The 24,351-nt window shown below is 40.7% G+C and overlaps 1 protein-coding gene across 1 annotated transcript in view; it reads left to right on the forward strand.

Moving 5' to 3' along the window:
• Positions 1 to 12,486, forward strand: part of LOC110317968 (zinc finger protein 431-like) — a 17,832-nt gene extending 5,346 nt beyond the window's left edge. Inside the window, exons 2-4 of the mRNA XM_029536624.1 lie at positions 9,350 to 9,476; positions 9,847 to 9,907; positions 10,990 to 12,486. Coding sequence (XP_029392484.1) covers positions 9,350 to 9,476; positions 9,847 to 9,907; positions 10,990 to 12,196 — 1,395 coding nt within the window. The 3' untranslated portion in view covers positions 12,197 to 12,486. The remainder of the gene's footprint in view (positions 1 to 9,349; positions 9,477 to 9,846; positions 9,908 to 10,989) is intronic.
• Positions 12,487 to 24,351: the final 11,865 nt, after the last annotated feature.

Below are 24,351 nucleotides of genomic sequence, written 5' to 3' on the forward strand. Positions count from 1 at the left end.
CACTTAAGAACAATTTTGCTAGGACTTTTGTTTTTTACCAATTAAATTGTGTCTCTCGAGATAAGATTGAAACGTTTAAATTAATTTGAAGCCTTATAATAAGATCCTAGCCCATTAACATCTCTTGGAAGCTTGAAAAAATAAACATTTTGAAGCAAATCAATTTTTTGTTGTAAAATTTTATATATTACAATTTTATTTAGCATAACTAAAACTTTAAACATCAAAAGGATACGGTCTCTGAGAGCAGGATTTGAGGTAAACCTTTTTGTATAGGTTGTAGCTAATACTTACCACGCTGAAAAATTTAACTCTTAGCTTCTTGTATTGAAGCAGAGACAATAAAAATTATTTTTATATAATGTAAGCTGTATAAGCCATACTCAGAGGCAAAACTTTTTAGTGATAACCAGTTTACCAGAAGCAAACCCTTAACAATTATCAAGGAAAAACAAACTCTTTAATAATTTTATATGAAGTAGGCAAGCCATCTTGTAATGCCCAATCCCCTTCAGCTTCTTCAATCTTTTCCCTAACTCTTCCATTGTGGTCCCCATCCTCAGTCAAATGGTTGGCTGTAAGTATCTGCATCTGTCTTAGTTAATTGCTGGTAGAGGCTCTCAGAGGACAGCCATGCTAGACTCCTGTCTGCAAGCACAACATGGCATCAAGTAATAGTGTCAGGCTTTGGTGCCAGCCTATGGGATGGATCCCAAGTTGGGCTGGTCACTGAATGGCCTTTCCTTCAACCTCTGCTCCATTTTTGTCTCTGCATTTCTTTTAGATAGGAAAAATTCTGGGTCAGATTTTTTGAAGGTAGTTGGATGGCCTTATCCCTCCACTGGGGGCCCTGTCTATCTAGTGGAGGTGGTCCCTTCAGGTTTCATCTCCCCACTGTTGAACAATTTGGCTAAGGTCATCCCCTTTGAATCCTGGGAGCCTCTCATACCCCAGGTCTCTGGGACTTTTAGCTGTTAAGATCTAGGACATCAAGCCGGGCGTGGTGGCACACGCCTTTAATCCCAGCACTCAGAGGCGGAGGCAGGCGGATTTCTGAGTTCGAGACCAGCCTGGTCTACAAAGTGAGTTCCAGGATAGCCAGGGCTATACAGAGAAACCCTGTCTCGAAAAACCAAAAAAAAAAAAAAAAAAAAAAAGACAAACAAACAAACAAAACCCCACAATCCAGCCGGGCGGTGGTGGCGCACACCTTTAATCCCAGCACTTGGGAGGCAGAGGCAGGCNGATTTCTGAGTTCGAGACCAGCCTGGTCTACAAAGTGAGTTCCAGGATAGCCAGGGCTATACAGAGAAACCCTGTCTCGAAAAAACAAAAAAAAAAAAAAAAAAAAAAAGATCAAGGACATCATGAATTTTGCAGGCAAATGTATGGAACTCAAATATCATCCCGAGCAAATTAATACAGATCCAGAAGGACATGCATGTTATGTCCTTGCTAATAAGTGTATATTAGCCAAAAATTACAGAATGCCCATAGTACAGTGCACAGACAATATGAAGTTTAAGAAGAAGGAAGGCCCAAGTGAGAAGGGTTAAATTCCACGTAGAAGGGGGAACAACATAATAGGAGTTGTAGGGAGGGAGGGAGGGAAGGACCTAGGTGGGAGAGGAGTGGAAGAGGAGAAAGGAGAGCAGGACCAAGTATGGGAGAAGACAGGAGAGAGGCCAGGGGGCTAGGAGAATGAATGGAAATATGGAGCTGCAGGGGACAGAGGGCAGGGAGAACCTCTAGTTTGTACGTTCTTTTTCTATTTTAACCCCGTGAACAGTTGTGTTTTCTTCAAGTGTTTGTCTCTTCTTCTTGCTATATTTATGGAGTTTCTTGATCTTTCTGTATGTGTTTCTGCCTGAGAGTTTTTGTCTGCAGTCACACTTGAACCGGGTTGGTTCATCCTGAAAGGCAGGGCTGGGCTGAAAGGGAAAAGATGTCGAAAAGAGAAATAACCAGGCCTTGACAAGATTTCCTGATCAAAGCCCAAATGTTTAATGAAGTACCGGGTTTATATAGCATGGGAAAAGCCCTTTCCCCCAGCCCTAATCTTGGGGCAGTCTAGATGTGAACAGGTAAGCGGATCCTCGGGCATCCTAGGGCGGGCTTGCTGTCTCTGGAGAATGTCTCAGTCCCACAGCAGGCAGTGGCATCTGCCCTGAGGCGATGGGGGAGCAGTGGCCAGTGTAAATAAAGAACCAGACTGGCAGAAATCGCCCCAGGTGGTGAAGAGCAGTGGCTGCAGGTCTGGGGGGCTCCAACATTTCTGTTGTTTGTTCTTTCCTGATTTTATCCATTTCCTTTTTAAGGACCTATATCACCTTCATACAGTTGCTTTTAAGGTTTCTTTTTTTTTTTTCTTATGCTTTCAGTTCTCTCTCCCCCTCCCTCTCCCTCTCTCCCCCCCCCTTTCTTTAATTTACCCATTTTATTGATGCATTGCAATTGTTCTACTTTTTACCATATTATGTAGAAAATACTGAAAATACAAACTACTTTGTAAAACCAAAGACAATAACGAATTCAAAGGTAAACTATGTTTTCCCAAAGTTAGTATTAAAATTTAAGTAACTATTTTTGTTAAAATGATTATTTTACATACTTCTAAGTACACTTGCATTACAAACATAGATCAGTAATTCTCAGAACTACCTGTTTCTAGAAGCTTGTTGTAAAAGGAAGCACACAACCAGAAAAGGGAGAAAGGAAAAAAAGTTTAACCACACACAGTAACTAGCATATCAAATACATTAATAAAGTAGGAATTCCATTGCAATATCAAGGATTCAAAGCAGAAATGCTAACATTACATATAATGTACTGCTACATATAGTGAGGTTATTTTTCAAGCTGAATTGAAACCACACCCATCAATTAACAAAGAAAAAGTCAAAATACAAAGCAGGATTGGCCATTCCTGTCACCCAGAGGCACTTTCATTTCCTATCCTAAAACAAACCATCACAACTAGTAGATTTCTGCATAATAATGCATAATAAAACACACATTACTCTGCTGGCCTGGCTAAGCCCCTCCAAGTGGAGGATGGTGGATGAGCAACCACAAAAGTAGGCTCTGAATGGCCAAATTGCTTGAAATGGGGTTCTTATTCTTGGGGTTGGCATTTCAGTGGGACACGACAAGGGTAATCATCTCCTAGTTGCAACTGGGAACTCTGAAGTGCCTAAGTAAGTGTCCTGGTGTGCCTATGCAACCCTTGTTGGGATCTTCAGGACTTACAGTGGGAGGGTAGCTTTGTTCTGTTCAGGATATATTTTCCTGGCTGTTACTTTCCTAAGCTGGTGTCTAGGCATCTACGTTTGTTTTGATTATAGTTATAGGTACTGAGTTCTGAGTTTGTCTTCTTTGGTTGGGAGTTTTTTGATTTCTTTTAAGATTATTTTATTTTATGTATATAAAATAAATACACTGTACACTGTAGCTGTACAGATGGTTGTGAGCCTTCATGTGGTTGTTGGGAATTGAAATTTTAGGACCTCTGCTTGCTCTGCTCGCTTCAGTCAGCCCAGCTCGCCCTGTTCAACTCTGCTCTCTCCAGCCCAAAGATTTATTTATTATGATACATAAGTACATTGTAGATGCACCAGAAGAGGGCACCAGATCACATGGTGGTTGCAAGCCACCATGTGGTTTCTGGGATTTGAACTCGGGACCTTTGGAAGAGCAGTCAGTGCTCTTACCCTCTGAGCCATCTCTCCAGCCCTGGCTGGGAGTTTTGATTTTTGATTGTAGGTTTCTGTTCTCTGGATTTTCAGAGCGTGTGTTGCCTCTTTTACAGTGCTGTTTGGTGGTTATGCTCAAGGGGGAATGTTTGCTGGTTTTGGAAGTTTGGGGGAAAGGAATCTAGGGAAAGATGATTTTAGCAATCCACAGGACACTTGACAGAAGAGAGCTGAAGCTGCCTCTTGTGATCTAGTCTAGTGCTGTGGAAAACTCTGAAAATTGTATCTAGGGTAACATAGTGTGGTAGTCCTGTGGCCAGCCTATGTGGTCTTCTGGCAAGCATGGCATATGGTTGAGAATGGGTTTCTTTGTGAGTAGGCGCTGGGATACAGAGATGAGGCAGAAAAAGAATAGCACTTGGGAAATGTCTGCATTTCCTGTAACCATGGAAATTTGTAGAGGAAGCTTTATCTAATATTGTGTTGCAATGCTTTGGGCAGCTATGAGAATTGGGTCTGAGGTAACAGATAGTGGGATAGGTCTTAATGTTCTGGCTCACATGGCCTATGTTTGAGCAGGGAGTGTCTGCCCATAGTTGGGGGTTCAGACACAAAGATGGCACAGGAAGAGAAGGGAATATGGAAATGTTCTTTTGTATCTACAGGAGGTATGGACATGTGAGAGGAAGCTGCAGTCCTAAGGGCAACCTTGAATATTGGGTCTCAGGTAGCAGAAACAGGGGGTGGGGGTGGGGGGGTGGTCTGGGGCATCCTACCTAGTTCCTTACCCAACATCTTAATACTCAGGTATCACATTTCCAGGGCTCATTTATTTGTTTCTATATTTACCTAGTTATTTGTTGCCTTCATCTGTGAAAGACTCTTTGCTCACTGGATAAAAAGTACTATGTGGATGGGCAGAACAGTCAGCAACTATTCATGCTGGTGTTGACCTGAGTTCAGACATCAGCGCCCAACCCAAGTTGGGAAGCTCATAACTACATGATACTCCAGATCCAAGGGACTGACACTGTTCCCGTGTCTGTCATCTGTACACACATGGAAGACATTCTGTCTCTCACACAGATGTTCACATAAATGGGATTGCATATGTTTTCAAAAGTGCTTATAACCTATAAAGCAGTTAGCTTAATACAAGTTGTTAAAAGTAGAAAGCATACACTGTTTTTGAAAAATCTACTTTCAATTGCATTTGGTTTTAAAAGTTTGCATTTCCTTACCCTGGTGCAAACTTGTGTCCAGTCATTAATCATGGGAAGCAAATGAGTTCTAAGTGACCCTAAAACACATGCTTTTCTTTATCAAAAGTAGAGGAGATGCTTTTAGTAGTCAATATTATTTTCTCCAATATTGAAACATTTGTAAGCCTTAAGCAAATCTCTCCACTGGAAATAGTGCCGCCTCTCACTTTTTCCCCAGTTCATATTCTGTTATTAGCAAAAGAGTTCCAGAGCCCACAGGATTAGTAATGCTCAGTGATTTCTTTGAATTTGTGACTATAGTACCGTAGTTCTTGTTTAAAGGGCTGGGTTGTATTTACAGGTCTGTCTTTGTGTCTGATTTAATCAGTGGTGCTTTGTATGTTGTATGATTTATTAAGTATTATCTAATTGATATTCACCAATTTTTGTCTTTTGAAAATTTATTTTTTATTATTATGTTATAAATTCCTCGAGACTTTGTTTATTTGGGGACTTTCTGTGGAAAAAGTTTTAGTTTTCTCTTCTTTTTTCTTTTTTAAAGATTTATTTATTTATTATATGTAAGTACACTGTAGCTGTCTTCAGACACTCCAGAAGAGGGCGTCAGATCTTGTTACGGATGGTTATGGGCCACCATGTGGTTGCTGGGATTTGAACTCTGGACCTTCGGAAGAGTAGTCGGGTGCTCTTACCCACTGAGCCATCTCACCAGCCCTAGTTTTCTCTTCTTGATTCTAATGACTTGCTTCTCATTTATTACCAAATCTATGTTTTCCTGGTTTTGTAGTCATCAATGTTTGTGTTTTTATTACTTAAGTGATTGATGTGGTTTAACATATTGGTTTGGGGTTATTAAAACTTCGTCATATATTAATTTTAACTCTGTACTAGTTAGCTTCAGTTCTTAACATTTTAGATCATATAGTCTTTGAGGGAGGCTCAAATGATGGTCTGCCTCCATTGTAATGGCTGGTTGCTGTGTCTTTGAGAAATTGTGTTGATTAATAGTTGATATGGCAAGGGACTTCCACTGAGGGTAGCAATATCCCTAAGCAAGGGGACCTGGGCTGGCTAAGAGAGCTAGCTGAGCATGGGACAGTGATCAAGCATGAGAGCAAGTGAAGAAAAAAGGTTAGTCCAAGCCTTTATTTTCTAGCATCAGTTTCTGTCTTAAGTCCTCAAAATGATGAACTCTCATCTGATAGAAGCATCCAGAGAAATTGTTCATTACCCGAATAGCAAGTTAGAATGAAAAATGGTACATAAAAAGGGATTTTGATGCTTGACAAAACCTGGGAATATTTTCTTTTAGCATTATATGGAAAAGATATGATTTGAGATGGCCAAAGGCATAGAACTTTCATCTGCTGTTCTGTAGGACTTAGGGAGATTAGAGTATTAAGACTAATACAGACAGAGAAAATTGATGTCATAGGAATCCAGTGGGAAATAGATGCTATGAGAATTTTAGCTAGAAATCATGTGTTATATTTTTGGCCACAAATGTTTCTTACTCTGCCCATGCCCTGAGGAACTGAGTGAGACAGAATTGAAGGATAAGTGTCTGATTTCTTAGTTGTAATATTGAATCTGTGGGATGTTTATTTCCTTGATTCATTTAGGACGATAGTGGAAAAAAAGAGCAACAAGTGGTGTAGGAAGAAATGCAAAGTCTGTGATTTGTAGAGAAAAACACGCTAAGTGGTTTCAGATGGCAGTCGGTACTGAAACAGAGGCAGCAACTTTCAAGGACATTATCACCATTAAAGGGAAGCCCATTGCATTGGATTGAAAGCATAAGAAGGTACCATTAGAGTAACAGTCCCTTTTTCTAAGCCTTGAATTAATGGAAGAAGTGGGCAAAGTGATTCCTAGTCCCAGGTAGGAGCTTCATATAAAACCTGTTGCAACTACAGTCTGTGTGTGGCAGGGTCCATCCCAATTTAGGAGCCAAATTTTACAGGCTCACCCATATTGTGCTGGTTCTGGAAACAAGGAAGATGCAAAATAATCCTCATGGATTCTTCCTTTCTGGTTTCAGTTCAGCACTATTCCAGCGTTCTCTGTTTGGCAGAGTCAGAGCCCCAGTGAGGATTCTGTGAGAGTTCATTGCATGAAGGTCTATGGATGATGCCTAGTTGCGTTTTGAGACCATAAGATGTTGAAATACCTATGGTATGAGAATCTGCCATGGAGAGATGCATATAGGGAGTGGAAGTACCAAAACTGAGAGATGTATGAGAAGTAGCAGGGATAGAACCATGTAAGCACTTTGAAACTGTAAGCCTCGTGTGGCTGGGACAGAGCTATAGGATTTAGTGTTTGCGCTGTTTGGTTTCTTACCATGGTCCAATGTACACGTTCCTCCATATTGGAATGGAAAGGGTTGTTTGTGCCATTGTATATTTGAAAGATATAATTTTTTTGTTTTTGTTTTTTGTTTTTGTTTTGTTTTGTTTTGTTTTGTTTTTCCAGACAGGGTTTCTCTGTGTAGTCCTGGCTGTCCTGGAACTCACTCTGTAGATCAGGCTGGCCTTGAACTCAGAAATCCACCTGCCTCTGCCTCCCAAGTGCTGGGATTAAAGGCGTGCGCCACCACGCCCGACTTGAAAGATGTAATTTGTTTTCTGATTTTACAAGATGTGGCAGTCACAAGATTGCTTTGACTGTCAAAGGAGTCTTTGGACATTTGAACACTGTAGGGGATGTTGTAGACAATAAGGATTATTGAATTTAGACTAAATATATTTTTATGAGAGGGTGACCATGAACCTATAGTGACCAGTCACAATAGACTCATTATACTCAACCTGTTTCCTGTTCTCTATGACTGTGTTGTAGTTGAAACTCATCAGTCATCTTCTTTCTTCTGCTGTCATATCTTTACCATTACAGACTATCCATAATTCACGTACAGTACAGTAGAACCTGTTGTTATTCAGTGCTAAGGTATTTCTCTAGCCTGACATTTTTATAATTTTAGTTTTGTTTATGTTTTTGATTTTGAAGACAAAATCTCTTTGTGGCTCTGGCTGTCCAGAAAGTAGGTTTCCAGACCAGGCAGCACTTGAATTTAGTGAAGTGTCTCCAGAGTCCTATGATTAGATGTGGGGCAAAATGCCTGGCTTGCTTTGTTTTTATATTATTAGCTGATGGGCTTGGAATGTAGGTTATGTGTATGTAAGCATATGTTGGTATTCTGAACTTCATCCACACTTGATTTATATTTCTCATAATATCACATATTCATCATGTCATTAATACTACATGTATATTCCACTGGGTTGCAGGTATGTGGCATTATTACTACTTGTGGGTGTTATGAATTTTTTGAATGACTATGAATATTTTCATATGTACGAATATGTACATCATGTGTGCCTGATGCTCACCATAGGCAGAAGATAGCCTCAGAACTCCTGAATTTGATACAATGGGCAATTGTGATCCTCCATGCATATATTGGCAATTTACTCCAATAAAGGCAGTACCTCTAGTGAGCCACCTCCCCTGCCCTGTGTTTCTTTTTTTTTTTTTTTTTTTTTAAAGATTTATTTATTTATTATATTTAAGTACACTGTAGCTGTCTTCAGACTCTCCAGAAGAGGGCGTCAGATCTTGTTAAGGATGGTTGTGAGCCACCATGTGGTTGCTGGGATTTGAACTCTGCACCTTTGGAAGAGCAGTTGGGTGCTCTTATCTGCTGAGCCATCTCACCAGCCCCTGCTCTGTGTTTCTAATTCATGATCAAGATTTGTGTTGCTAGTGTTTTCATCTGTCCATCTATAAATGTTTAAATATACATTCCCTTTTATTAAGATCTTATTAATTTTACTGTTGAAACTGGGTCATTTGAAGTTTTTGAAAGATGAATACAGACTTGGAGTGAATATATAATTCTTTGTAGGAACTTCAGTGAAGACCTTTGAGTTCTTTCTATCTTTTTTTGTTTGGCAGGGAGTTAGCATCTTAATATGTACCTGTTGATCTCCTGGAACTCAAGGCATAGACCAGGCTGCCATCCATTTCAGTGACATATGCCTGGCTTTGCCTCCTCACTAGTGGGATCAAAGACATGAGTGAACATAGCCAGCATGCTCATTATTTTAAAATTAGCAATTATTCATACAATTTATCTGATTTGTGCTCAGTACAATTGATCTGTTTGCTTCTCTGTCTTTATGTCTGTTAATTGCCATTTCTCTTGGAAGACTTTATCCTCTTCAAGGGGTGCAGAAATGACAGAGGTGGAGCCGATTCATTAGTCAGTTTCCTTCTAAAATGCTTTGACTCCAATAGAGCATTTGTGTTAGGAATTAATTAGCATTTGTGCAAGAATTACCAGAATTATATAACTATATTCTCATTGAAGTATATATTCACAATGTTCTCAGTAATATGTTTTCTTATGTACACATACATGGGCTATTTTAGGGTAGAGTGACCTATGATGATGTACATGTGAACTTCACTCGGGAAGAGTGGGCTTTGCTGGATCCTTCTCAGAAGAGTCTCTACAAAGATGTGATGCTGGAGACCTATAGGAATCTCGCTGCTATAGGTAAGACAGCAAATTTGCTTTCATTACACCATCCCCCCCCCCCCCAGACAGGGTTTTTCTGTATAGCCCTGGTTGTCCTAAAACCCACTTTATAGACCAGGCTGGCCTCGAACTCAGAAATCCGCCTGCCTCTGCCTCCCAAGTGCTGGGATTAAAGGCATGTGCCACCACGCCCGGCTTGCTTTCACTTTTTAAAAAGTCAGTACAACTGTTTCTTTGTTATTATTATTTGTTCTTGTAATTTCAATTGAGAATGAGGAAGAATGAGGTGAATAAATCAGGCATGGTTGTAAAGTTCACCAAAGTTAGTAACTTAAATTTTGCCTAATTTCCAATAGTATAACATATGGTCTCTGGTACTATATTTTAGGCTACATTTGGGAAGACCATAATATTGAAGACCATTTTCAAAGTTCTAGAAGACGTGGAAGGTAATTTTTAAGTGCAAACTGATAAAAATATGCCTTGGAAGAAATTTTAATATGTCCTGCAGGTTTTAAAAAAGGCAACAGGGTAAAAATAGCACTGCTTTAAGTTGTGGATGATTATTAAATTCTCACAAAACTATGTATGTTAATGTCATGTATCTAATTTGTGTTTGCAAGGCATTCCCCTAAGTACAAAGACAAGGAAACAATACTTTAACAGATCTCACCATTTGACTCACAGCTCAATAGAGTTATGCTATAGACTGTTCAATCTAACACCACTTTAACATTGCAAGGTACACACATTGAGTAGGTGATAAGTGTATTTCCAAAACCTTCTAATAAGGAAATAGTCCATTCTAAAGCTGGTGTTGATCATTGCTAACTTTAGTGAGATGGGTAGTTTAGAAAGTCAAGAATGTTGTTGTGGGGAAACCTTCATCTGTGGACGACATCTGTTTGAGTAATCAAGGTTAAACTGTGGGACTGCAAAGTGAACGCCTTTTACTTGTTATTCACCTTTTAATAGGGATGTCATATGTTGCAATAGGTACAAGTAATGTGAACATGGGAGGAATATTGAAAGAAGCAACAAACCTTTTTGTCTTCCAGCACAATTTGAAGATATGTAGTACTCCCCAGCTTGAGTAGACTTTGTAAGGGTGCTACAAGTAGTTTTCTAACTTTATTAGGGGTATCTACAAAATCACACTGGAGAAAATCGCTATGGATTCTAGGGATGTGGAAATTTTTGTTTGTCTTGGTTCACTTTGCAAACGAAATCAGTGTGGTAAAGCTCTGAGTTCTTCCTGTTATCTTCAAACATGTGAACACACTCATATAGAAAAAGGATGCTATAAATGTGAGCCATGTCATCAATGTTCTTTTTATCCCATGTATCTTTAAAGATGCAAAAGAAGCCACAATGAAGGGGAACTCCATGGATGTAAACAAAGGGATAATAGATTAAGATCAGGTTGCTCTTTACAATTAGACTAAATTGTAAAACTTATTCACACAGATGAAAAGATTCATCTGTGTTTTGAATGTGAGAAAGCTTTCACATGTGCCAATTGTCTTTGCAGGCATGAAAGAAGTCATACTGAAGAGCAACCCTCTGAGTTTATTCAACGTGGGAAGAAAGCCTTTGTACTTCAGAGTCATAACCAAAGACAAGAAAGAATTCATACTGGAGAGAAACCATATGGAAGTGTCCAACATTGTGAAGCCTTTGCATATCAGAGTAGTCTCCAAATACGTAAAAGAAAACTTGCTGGAGAGAAAACCTATGAGTGTAACCAATGTGGGAAAGACTTTGTATCTCACAGGTCTCTTCAGAGGCATAAAGGAGAAAAACCTTATGAATGTAATCAATGTGGTAAAGCTTCTGCATGTCAAGGTGGACTCCAAATGCATAAACGAATACATACAGGAGAGAAAACTCATGAGTGTAATCAAAGTGTTAAAGTCCTTGGATGTCAAAGTGGACTACGATATCATAAAAGAACACATACAGGAGAAAAACCTTATGAATGTAATCAATGTGGCAAAACCTTTGTATATCACAGTTATCTTCAAAAACATAAAAGGACACATACTGGAGAGAAACCCTTTGAATGTAACCAATGTGGTAAAGCCTTTGCCGGAAATAGTCATCTCCTAAGACATAAAAGAACACATACTGGTGAGAAACCCTATGAGTGTAACCAGTGTGGTAAAGACTTTTCACGTCAAAATTCTCTTCAAAGGCATAAACGAGTTCATACAGGAGAGAAACCTTATGAATGTAATCAGTGTGGTAAAGGCTTTGCATGTCAAAGTGGTCTCCGAATACATAAAAGAACACACACAGGAGAGAAACCCTATGAATGCAATCAATGTGATAAAGCCTTTGCATGTCAGAGTGGCCTCCTGTATCATAAAAGAACACACACTGGAGAGAGACCATATGAATGTAATGAATGTGGTAAATCCTTCATACATCACAGTCATCTTCAAATGCATAAAAGAATACATACTGGAGAGAAACCGTATGAATGTAAACAATGTGGCAAAGCCTTTACATGTCACAGTACTCTTCACATGCATAAAAGAATACATACTGGAGAGAAACCGTATGAATGTAAACAATGTGGCAAAGCCTTTACATGTCACAGTACTCTTCACATGCATAAAAGAATACATACTGGAGAGAGACCCTTTGAATGTGACAAGTGTGGTAAAGCCTTTGCACGAAACAGTCATCTCCTAACACATAAAAGGATACACACTGGAAAGAAACCCTATGAATGAAAGAAATATGGCAAACTCTTTGCAAGTCACAGTAGTCTCCAAGTGCATAAAAGAACACTTACTAGAGAGAAAACCTGTTAATGTAATCAATGTGGCAAAGTAAAAGTACAGAATACCCAGGATACTGTTTCCAGAACTCGAAAATGTTGACAAGCAACAAGGTCCAAGTGAGGATTCCTCAATCACACTTGGGAGAGAGAAGAAAGCAATCGCAGCAGGGGGTAGGGAGGAAGATACCTGGGTGGGAAAGAGGACAGGGAGGGGAAGACGAGAACAAGATCAGGTATTGGATGGGGAAAAAGGGCTGAAGCCCTGAAAGCCAGCAGAAAGAATGGAAACAGGCAACCTCAGGAGATACAAAGTGGGGAGACCCTCTAGAATGTACCAGAGACCAGGGAGGTGGGAGACTCTCAGGACTCAAGTGAAGGGACCTTAGATGAAATCCCCTACAGTGGGGAGAAGGAACTTGAAGAGCCCACCTCTAGCAGAAAGACGGCATCAAGTGAGGGATGGGGTTGCCATCCTATAGCCAAAATTTTTAACCCATAATTATTTCTGCCTGAAGGAATTGCAGGGACAAAAGTGGAGAAAAGCCCGAGGACAAAGAGGTCCAGTGACAGGCCAGAATTGGGATCCAGCTCAAGGGGAGGCCCCAAGGCCTGACACTAGTACTGAGGCTAAGGTGTGCTCACAAAAAGGGGCTTAGCATGACTGCCCTCCGAAAGACCCAACAAGCAGCTGAAATGCAGATATTTACACCCAACCAATGAACAGAAGCTGCTGAACCCTGTGGTTGAATTAGGGAAAAGCTGGAAGAAGCTGAGGAGGTGGGCCACCCTGTATGAGGCTCAGCAGTCTAAATTACCTGGATTTCTCAGACACTGGGCTACCAACCAGGCAGTATACACCAGCCAATATGAGGCTCCCACACATATACATCAGAGGACTGCTGGGTTTGGACTCAGTCAGAGAAGATACCTCTAACTCTCAAGAGACTGGAGGCCCCGGGGAGTAGGGGGTTCTGGTGGGGTAGGGGGTTGAAGAGGTAAGGACGTCCTCCTGAAGATGGTGGTCCCAGGGGGAGGGGGTATGGGATGTGGAATAGTCAGAAGGTGGACCGGGAGGGGGATAAAATCTGGACTGTAAAAAAAAGATTAAAATAAAAAGAAAAAGCAGCACATTTTGGGGAGCAGCATCAACAGGCAGGCAACAAAGTCAGGGACACTCACTGGTCCACTTGTTGGGGAACCTGTCTGAATACCAAGCTGCTCATATGGTACACATTTATGGGGTATGTGTGTGCAGTATCAGCCCATGAATGCCCTTTGGTTGGTAGTTTAGTCTCTCAGAACCCCCCAAAGGTCCAGATCAGTTGATTCTTGGTCAATGTGTGAGCTTCTTATACCCTGTGGATCCCACAGTCCCTCCTACAGATCCTGTACAAGACTCTTGGAGCTTCCTCTGATGTTTAGGGATCATTCTCAGCTTCCATTTCGGGCAGCTGCAGTCTGGAGCCTCTAAGAAGACAGTTAGGCTCATCTCCAGTCTGTAAGTGTGACAGTATCATTAATGGTGTCAGGGGTTGGTTCTTGTCCATAGGACCAGTCATTGCTGGTCATTGCTGGTCATTCCCTCAGACTCCACTTCTTTGTTTCCGCACCTCCTGTAGGCAAGAAGGTTTTGTGAGTTAGTGTCATCATTTCTTCACTGTGAGTCCTGCCTTGCTACAGGAGGTGGTTACTTCAGAATTCATATCACCCACTACCGTGAGTGAGTCTCAGCTATGGTCACCTTATAGACTCCTTGGAGACTCCCCCAGCCTGCTGTGGATTCCCCATTCACCCTCTGCACCCTCTTTCCCCACATATAGGATCCCCCAACATTCCCCTCACCTTGCCTCTCCCACCCAGTTCCCTCCCTCTATCCACCACTGAAGAGTGTTATTTCCCCTTCTGAGTGGGATTCAGGCATCCTTGTAATTTAGCTTCTTTGGGTCGGTGGAGTGTACCATGGTTATCCTGCACTTTGTGGCTAAAATCCACTTATAAGTGAGTTCACACTATGCATGTCCTTTTGAGTCTGGATTACCTTACCCAGGATGATAATTTATAGTTCCATTCATTTGTTGTCCTTGTTTTTAATAACTGAGTAGTCTTCCATTATATAAATGAACCACATTTCCTTTACCTGTTCTGTCGATGGACATCTGGATGGTTTCCACTTTCTAGATATTACAAATAAAGCTGCTATGAACAGAATGGAGGAGGTGTCCTGTGGTATGGTGGAACATGTGTTGGGTATATGCCCAGGAGTTGTATGGCTGTGTCATGAATAGAATTATTCCCAGTTTTCTGAGAAACTGGCAAACCAAGTTAATTTCCACAGTGATTTTACAAGCTTGCATTCCCACCAGCTTGCATTCCCACCAGCTTGCATTCCCACTGGAGGAGTGCTCCACTTGCTCCATGTTGTTGAGTTTTTCATCTTAGCCATTCTGATGGATGTAAGGTGAAATCACATCGTCATTTTTATTTGCATTTCCCTGATGACTAAGGATATTGAACATTTATTTAAGGTTTTCTCAGCCGTTAGAGTGTCTTCATTTGAGAAAACTGTTTTTAGCTCTGTAGTCCATTTTTAATTGGATTATTTGTTTTGTTGCTTTCTAACTTGGGTTCTCTCTATATTTCAGGTATTAGCTGTCTTTTGGATATATTTTCCCATTTTGTAAGCTTCCACTTTGTCTTATTGATGGTGCCCTATGCCTTACTTTTCCATTTCATGAGGTCCCATTTACTAATTGTTGATCTTAGTGCCTGAGATACTGATGTTCTGCTTGGGAAATAGCAATGAGTTGCTTGGGAAGTAGTACCAATGAGTTCAAGAATTCAGCATGTGGGCACTGAGGCGTTATTGATACCTGAAGTGAGGAAGTATTAAATATGCCAAACACCTAAAATACTTAATTGTTTATTTTTTAAAAAAAAACTTTTTTTAAGATTGATTTATTTATTATACATAAATACACTGTAGCTATCTTCAGACACCCCAGAAGAGGGCATCAGATCTTATTACGATGGTTGAGAACCACCATATGGTTGCTGGGATTTGAACTCAGTACCTTTGGAAGAACAGTCAGTGTCAGTGCTCTTAACCTCTGAGCCATCTCTCCAGCCCCAACTGTTTATTTTTAACACAAGTGGTCATTGCATGGCTCTTTGAATTTTATATGTACTCGAACTTCATACCCATGTTAGATTGGTTTAAAAATAACTTATATTTGGTAATATCTACCTTGTACACATTGTAGGTAGATAGCTCTATTTGCCTGTAGTGCCTCCAATTCAATCAGAGCATCATGCATGTACCACCCACAGTTTCTAGGAGAGAATTGTATTGTTATGAAAAAATACAAAGTTGCATGACAATAGCATTGCATTGTCTTTTGTCACATATTTGGCAATTATTGAAACTTGTCTTTTCAGTGTTGAATACAGTATGTCATTGAAACACTGAATCAGTTATGATACTCTTGGATGAAGTAAAATATTTGTAAAATTCTCCAGATATTTTAAAATTGCTCATAATCAAGTATTAGGAACTATATACTCAAATTGTAGTCACTGTCTTAGAAATTTTATTCTCAATATTTTGTCTTTTCTCAAATACATTTGAGAATTGTTTGCCTGGCTCCCTACTCGTGGTGTGTGATAGTGTTTGGGAGTTGTGGTCTGGGGTGGGAGTTGTAGAATGTGCATGTGTGGATGCGCTTGTGTGTTTTTGTTTATTTGCTTGTGTTTAGAACTTGTTTTGCAATTACTATCTTAATCTTATAAATGATGCTTTACAACTGTGTCTATTCTGTCTCAAGTTCCTAGTATATGGCTATGTTGTGGAAGCACTTGATAGTAATAGGCAGTGGTATAATCAGGTGATCGCAGGTGGATGTTCAGCGGGGACTCCAAAATCAGACCCTCTCTTTGTATTTAGAATCACTGTGTGCGTTCATTATAAATTGAGCCTGGAATGATTTGGGAATGATCGTCTTAGGAACTTATTACATAAAGGTCTAATTCATAGCATGAGTAATTTTGTGCCTTAGTTTTGTAGTTTGGCCCTAAGAAAACCTGCTCTGTTTAATGAAGGTTCACAGTTACCCAGATGTGAAAACAGAATGACAAGAGATCTTCTATAATAAAGGGTATAAGTTAAAAAAAAAAAAAAAGGTCATATATATAACAATAAGCATGACAAGACCAGGAAGCCAAGTAATAAGGAACAGAAATCATTTATAAAAGTCATGTATCTGTGTTAAAATTCAAATGTTATCTTTAACATTCACAATAACTTCTCTGAATGTGATCTAATCACACATAAAATTGGATTGTAGAAATGGACATATTTTAACCTTATGATTGGTGGGTCTTTAACAGTTGTGGATATCATATGAAATTTAAGTACTTGATCCAATTTTTCTTTTGTTAATGAAATTTGTATCTCAAAATTTTCAAAAGTAAAATTAGAGAATCCAGAAGTTGCTTAATATATTCTCATCTGATTGCTAATATTCAGAACAATAAAATAAATTCATAAATTTAATCACATGTCCTGCTCACAGGCCGAGAAGGTAAAGTCACTTGCAACGAAGCCTGGCAATCTGAGTTCAATCTCTGAAGTCCACTTGGAGGAAGGAAAGAAGGGATTCCTACAAATTGTCCTCTGACTTCTGTATGCTAATCGTGGACTCTTGTGCTTGGTGACTTCCCTAAATGGCATCAGGAGTCGTGTTTTTTTCTTTTTTTCTTTTGTTTTTTTGTTTTTCTTTTTTTTTTTTCTTTTTTAGGAGTCGTGTTTTTATTGATAGGATACATGAGACTCAGAAGTCTAGTCATACCCGGGTTAAGAATACTTCCAAGGGAATGTGAAGGGGAGCATCTGAAGCAAGGGCAGCAGAGGATGCAAGGGTTTATTCACTCAGAAACAGAAAAGAAGAAATCGCTTAGGCGAAGCATTGTTAAAACATACCTGAAAGCAGGGTCTCCAATGGAGGAGATAGAGAAAGGACCCAAGGAGCTGAAGGAGCCCCGTAGGAGGAACAACAATATGAACTAACCAGTGCCCCCAGGGCTCCCTGGGACTAAACCACCAACCAAAGAAAACACATGGTGGGACTCATCTCTCCAGATGCATATGTAGCAGAGGATGGCCTAGTTGGTCAGTAATGAGAGGAGAGGCCCTTGGTCCTGTGAAGGTTCTATGCCCCAGTGTAGGAGAATGCCAGGGCCAGGAAGTGGGAGTGGGTGGGTGAGCAGGGAGAGTGGGGAGGGGATAGGGGGTTTTCAGAGGAAAAACCAGGAAAGGTGATAACATTTGAAATGTAAATAAAGAAAATATCTATTTAAAACATATGTAAGCTGGGCATGATGGCGCACACCTTTAATCCCAGCACTTGGGAGGAAGAGGCAGGCGAATTTCTGAGTTCAAGGCCAGCCTGGTCTACACAATCTACAGAGTGAGTGCCAGGACATCCAAGGCTACACAGAGAAACGCTGTTTCAAAAAAACAAACAAAAAAATCAACAACAAAAAGAACATATGTAAAAGTTTGCCTTGGAAAAGAATTGTGAAGGATACTGCTGCCCAGAGCTTATTGGTGTAGTGTCATATTGGTGTCTTCTACTTAGCATATGTCAACTGGCCAGAGTTATACAGAAGCAGGTGATTAGCATAAACCACGTAGATTTGCTATTCCAGTAAACTTGATGACCTGATTTGAATGAGGGAGCTGTCATTTCACCTACCAATTGGAAAGGGGGATTAAATTCAGGATCACTACAGACCACAATGCAGGGACTTTGACTCAGGTGCTGTCAATCATAGGTGGATGTCTTAGTCAGGGTTTCTGTTTCTGCACAAACATGACCAAGAAGCAAGTTGGGGAGGAAAGGGTTTATTTNGCTTACACTTCCATACTGCTGTTCATTACTAAAAGAAGTTGGGACTGGAACTCAAGCAGGTCAGAAAGCAGGAGCTGATGCAGAGGCCATGGAGGGATGTTCTTTACTGGCTTGCCTCTCCTGGCTTGCTCAACCTGCTCTCTTATAGAACCCAAGACTACCAGCCCAGAGATGGTCCCACCCACAAGGGGCCCTCTCTGCTTGATCACTAATTGAGAAAATGCCTTACAGCTGGATCTTGTGGAGGCATTTCCCCAACTGAAGCTCCTTTCTCTGTGATAACTCCAGCTGTGTCAAGTTGACACAAAACTAGCCAGTACAGGGCTGTCCCCAAAACTGTTGCCTGTCTGTGGGATATGTTCTTGATGGGCTGCCTTGCTTGGCCTCAATAGGACTGCATGTACCTACAGTCGCAGAGATTTGAAATGCCAGGGTGGGGAGATACCCAGAGGGCTTCCACCCACTCAGAGGAGAAAGGGAGGGAGAGATGGTGGTAATGATTGTGGGGTGGGGAGATGAGGATGTGACATGAATAAGTAAAAAAAAAAAAAAAAAAATCAAATTAAAAAAATAAAAACTGAAAAAACCCAAAGTCTATTCCTCTCCATGAGCTGTGGAATTCATATAAGAATTTATATTGAGCTACAAAAGACCACAAATAGCCAAGACAATCATAATTGTAAAAATATTGCATGAATATTACAATCTCAAATTTTACATAAGATTTAATGATAAAGACAGTCTGGTACTGTAATAACAAAATAGATAGAGATTATGAAGTCATGGGAAGACATAGATATTACACAATCCATCCAGGTTAATGACACTTAGCATGACATATGTCTTTGTGGAACACACCACTGAGGAAGAGCTGATGAGAAGTGTTATGAAGTTTGAGTGTCTGCAGCAATGCTAGTCCTAATAAACACTGTTTTCTGGGTGGAATCCTCGATGTTCTGTCTGTAATAAGATCCCCCCTAATTTTGGAAGCTTTATATCTGAGATTCAGAAGTAGTAGTTTCACCTTCCTCGTTGCAAGATTGTCAAACCTCAGACCCCAGAATGCCATGAGTAGTAACCTCACATATTACCAGAAGACCTGTTAGTCTACAGGGGACTTGTCCTACCAGCATGCCAGGACAATGACGTCAGGAGCACAAAGGAACCTGGTAAGGCCTAGGAATCAGCCAAGGGGCTGCTAACCTTCAGAATGGTAAACAGCCTAGGTTCGTTTTGGCAAGCATGTATTTACGGGGCAAAAGGACTGGACCCATCACCTCCCAGAGTTCTTTAATTCACAAGAAATAACACCATCACTTGAAGTCACTGTGAAGCAGATTGGAGGTGATGTATGAATAAGTATAATCCAACACTCAATGTGAAGGTTCTAATCCAAGAGCTAAAGTCAGAAAGGAGTCCCCTTTAGTGGGATGCTGGGGATCCTTCTACAGCTCATGCTGGTTCATTTGGAAAGGGTCTAATATCAGGTTATGTGGTCCCACCAATGCCAAAAAGCTTCTGAAATGTCTCTATAAGGAGAACCCCTGTACATGGGTGGAATGATTTCTCACTTCTTCCCTTTCCCCTTCATATGGGTGATTGTTATATTTTAGGGACAGGAAGTAGGTGACAAACAGTAAACTTATGCAGACTTATACCTGGTTGAAGAGCTGGGAATAAGCAATCATTGAATGCCCAGCCCTAAGCAGAACATGGATATCTTCCCTGCAATGTTAAGAAAATGCCATGGAAGAGGGTTGGAAAGTGTCCAAGAGCCAGGTGATGGGATGAAATGCTGTGGCACACTGATTTCCTGAAATTACATGGCTATTACACTTGTAAATGCACCCCCGCCCCCGTTAGGAGGATAAGGTATCACTTAACAGCTCTCTATACCAAAAATTCCCTAACATTCAGTGATTAACCAGAGAAGGAATGCCATGTTCTGCTGGAGTGATGTTTTCACATTCTCATAAATAAACTCCATCAACACGCACATAAGCAATCCTATTTAAACCCAGTTCATCAAGCACACAGAACATAGACCTAAAAACAGGCTACTCATTGAGAAGAATTGGAGGTTTAGCATGTATTGGAAGGGTGATGACCGACAATAGGTGTTCAATAACCAAAAACCACCCCACACTCATGAAGGAATAATAAAGTCATAATTGTATAGAATTGATTTTTATTAAAGTAGATACAAGATTGCAGAAATGCCTTCAGTAGATATTAAGACAGGAATTCTGATAAGGATTAACAACCAGTATGCTATATCTGTGGTTCTTAAGACAGTGGTATTAAAAGAAAAAAAAAGACAGTGGTGTTCATGGCTAGATATCCATTCTTCTAATATATGGATTCCCGGGCTTAGCCTAACAATTTTCAGTTTAATTTCTTTACATTCCTGTTATATATACTTACAGATAGATGTAAGCCTTTCCGTTCCAGGTTTACTACTAATGTTTCTCCATTTCTACTGCTATGTCCACAGTTGTTCATATATGTGTGTGTGTGTGTGTGTGTGTGTGTGTAGAAGAAATATTCTATATAAAATGTCCCTAGTTTAACATAATTTTTAAATGTATTTATTCTCTTGACATCACAGTATCAGCACACCATCTCCTCTCAGTACCACTTCACACAGATTTTTCACCCATTCCTCCCTCCTTTTCTCCTCTTGAGAAGGGAGAGTCACCCACTGGGTATCAACCCCGAGCCATACCCACACACTCACACCTCAACCCATGAAATCACTGCAGGATTAGATACATGCAATCCCACTGAGGCCAGATGATATGGTCCAGTTAGGAGAACTGGATCTCTAGGCCAGCAGGAGACAGATTCAGGGTCAGCTTCAACTACAGTTTTTTGGGTACCTATATAAAGACCAAGGTGCAGATCTGCTACACGTGTGCAGGGGCCTAAATCCAGCAGGTGATCACTGTTTGGTGATGCAGTCTCTGGAAACCCTCGTGGGTCCAGGTATCTTGTCTCTCTTGGTCTTCTTGTGGAATCCCAGTTCCCTTCTGGTCCTTCAGTCCTTCCCCAGGCTCTTCAATAAGACTCCTCAAGCTCCATCTAATGTTTGCCTGTGGGTCTCTGCATCTTTTTCCATTGGCTTCTGGGTGTAGCCTCTTAGAAAACAGTTATACCAGGCTTCTCTCTGTAAACACAACAGCGTATTGTTTATGAAACCTAGGGAACACAAATAAAGGGAGATTAGCCAATTGGCTTACAGTCTGTGGTCCAGCTGTTCTAATAATGGCTCTCTCTGAAGATAAAGTCCAAGAATTCAGTAGGTGTTCAGTCCACAAGGCTATATATTTCAATGTGCATCTGAATCCTGAAGAGGTAAGCTCTAATACCCATGAAGTGAGAGTGAGGGCAAGCCGACAAAGAGCAAAAGCTTTTTTCTTCCATGTTCGTTATCTAGGCTGCCACAAGAAAATTTGACTTAAATTTAGGGAGGGTCTTCTAAAATCAAGCAATCAAATAAAGTAAAAAATTTCCCAAAGGATGTGCCCAATGACTTGGGTTTTTAGTCAATTTGAGATATACTGAAGTTGACAACCAAGATTAGCCATCACAGAAATACTTAGATCCCCAAACAGGCTGATGCCATGCTTTTTCTTTCAGGAAAAATAGAAGCCATCCTGGACTTTGCCCTTGTGACCATGACAACTAGAGCAGAACAAAACAATGGTAGCTAGGTCAGTTACAGTGAACTATTGATATTCCCTATGGAGGGTTAATAGCTTTTCACTTGAGATTCTACATAATACCCGCTCACATAGCTGAGAGTTATCTAGGGAGATGATATATTATACAAAAAGTAGAATGTTAATGTAGAAGCACTCGAAGATGTACCTTTTAAGAGGTTACCACACATGATAGGGTGTGGATTTGCAGTTATAGTGCTCTTTGGGGAATACCATGCTACTATAAGAAACCTCATCCATGTTCTATAAACAAGCCCAATTAACTCACCAAAAATTAAATTAGATAAAAATAATTATGTTTAACATAATCTCTAAAAGTAAAACTCTTTTTGCCATGACATTTTACAAGTCAGACTGGCTCATATTCATGAACACTAACTTCCAAGCTTTGACCATCACTAAGACCACAAGGAAGACATCATGGACAATAGTTCTTGAACCCCCTCCATTGCAATGGAGACATGTTTTGGGGCTCTATCCTTTCTGTCCATGGATGCCTGAAGCACTAAGAGCAGGTTCTCTCAATGTTTGACTGTTAACATGTGTCCTCTGCCTGGGAAATAAAAAGCTGGCTGTCAGGAAAGTTCCTACCTTTCAGTGATAAGAGTATAAAATACCTTTTTTAGTATAATTTTACTTTTTTTAAACTTATTTATATTACATTGTGCTTACTCCCCCCCCCCAATCTGGTCACCCCCCTCAACAGTCCTGTCCCCCCCCCCTGTCCACTTCTCCTCTGAATAATTGGGGGCCTCCTGCGTTTCCCATACTCTTGGACAGTTAAGTCTCTTCAAGGCTAGGTGTTTCCTCTCCCACTGAGCCACTGAGGCCAGACAGGGCTGCCCAGCTGGTAGAATGCATTTGACATATAGCCAACAGCTTTTGATATTGCCCCCATTTCAGTTGTTGGAGACTGACATGAAGGTCATAAGACCATTGATTCAATTTGATCCAGAAAGAATTTGATACTGTGTTTGTCTCTGTAGATGGCATTGCTAGATTAATTAGTCCTCTTAAATCCCTCCAAATCAGTTTTCTCTTGTCTCCAACCCTATCTAAAACATTAACCACCCTGTACAGCTAGTTTAGAGAAGCCCTGGGAAGCCAGTATGGGCCTTGTTTCTCACTTTGGCCCAGGGCATCCAGCCATGAGCAACTGTCTTTTGGCAAGATTCAAGTTGAGGTCTGAAGTGCTTTCCACTTAAGTCCAGAGAACGTGTTGGAAACAAGTATTGCGGTAGGTAGGGATATGTTGATGGGAAAACAGATGAGAGTCCCTGCTCTGAAAGTGTGGGCTTTCCTTGCCACATGCCCTCCAAGTAGAAAGACCTAGAGGCCTTCATATGTGGTTCAAGAAAAATTGGGATCCTAAACCTATGATGATACTCCCTGGTGCAAATTATTTGGTGTATATTGATCATTTAGTTCTGCCACAAAGCTGGCACCTGGCATGAATATCTTTGCTTCCTCTGCTCCTTCTGCTGCACTGCTTCATTACATCTCCATTGCAGGTTAAACAGTGAATGGTGCTTCTGGTAAGGTTCCACGAGCATTCCAAAGCCCAGTGCTGTGGAACTGCAGAAAAATACCAGGAAAATAACTTAACATGGGACAAGGCCTGAGGCCAATATAACATTCAGGGACCTGTGAAAGGGACAACAGTTTGAGCACAGACACCCATGGTGGAACAGAACAACACCAGCGATGCTTCCTGGCACAAGCAATCCAGAATACATGGTTAGTTATAGGGTGATGAACATCTGGACTCTTTGTAATTCTTACCAAGCCCTCTCTGTTCAGGTCTGCTTGATGGAGGAGGCTCCTGCTGACTGACAGAGAAGTAGGGTCTGAGCCTGCCACACTAACAGGCAGACTAAGGAACAGAAAAGGAAAATTGTTCTAATACCAGCAGCACCCAACACTTTATTCTGACCCCTTGTTGTAACAGGTGTTGAGAAAACGATCTGAGGCCTCATGGAGAACATCCTCACTGAAAACAGTTTCTGTTTCTTTTTGAAGAGCTTAGGACACCAGCATTGTACTGGATGTTGGCCATCCTGTGGCTCAATGGTGACTGTTTTTCTTGCAGCTTGTAGGTACAGTGACTGTATGTTCCCTTCTCCATGATACACTAACATAAAATAGCTGTGTTGGAAGCAGCACATTTCTTGAAAATGTGAGAAGTGAAGATCATACTATCCAGCTTTTGTAGTCCAGGATTTCTAGTGATCCCTGAGGAGATAGCTGCATTTTTCTCAGCATCACTACCGTCAGTGGAGATAGGAGCTCAACTTACATGGTAAATGCAGTAAAAAGTGTGTCGTTTTACATAGTGAAGAATATCCCCATATTAAGAATAGCATTCTGAAGCCGGGCCTGGTGGCACAGGCCTTTAATCCCAGCACTCGGGAGGCAGAGGCAGGCGGATTTCTGAGTTCGAGGCCAGCCTGGTCTACCAAGTGAGTTCCAGGACAGCC

The sequence above is a fragment of the Mus pahari genome, chromosome 3 (genome assembly GCF_900095145.1).
Source record: "Mus pahari chromosome 3, PAHARI_EIJ_v1.1, whole genome shotgun sequence".
In the NCBI taxonomy this organism is placed as follows: Eukaryota; Metazoa; Chordata; class Mammalia; order Rodentia; family Muridae; genus Mus; species Mus pahari.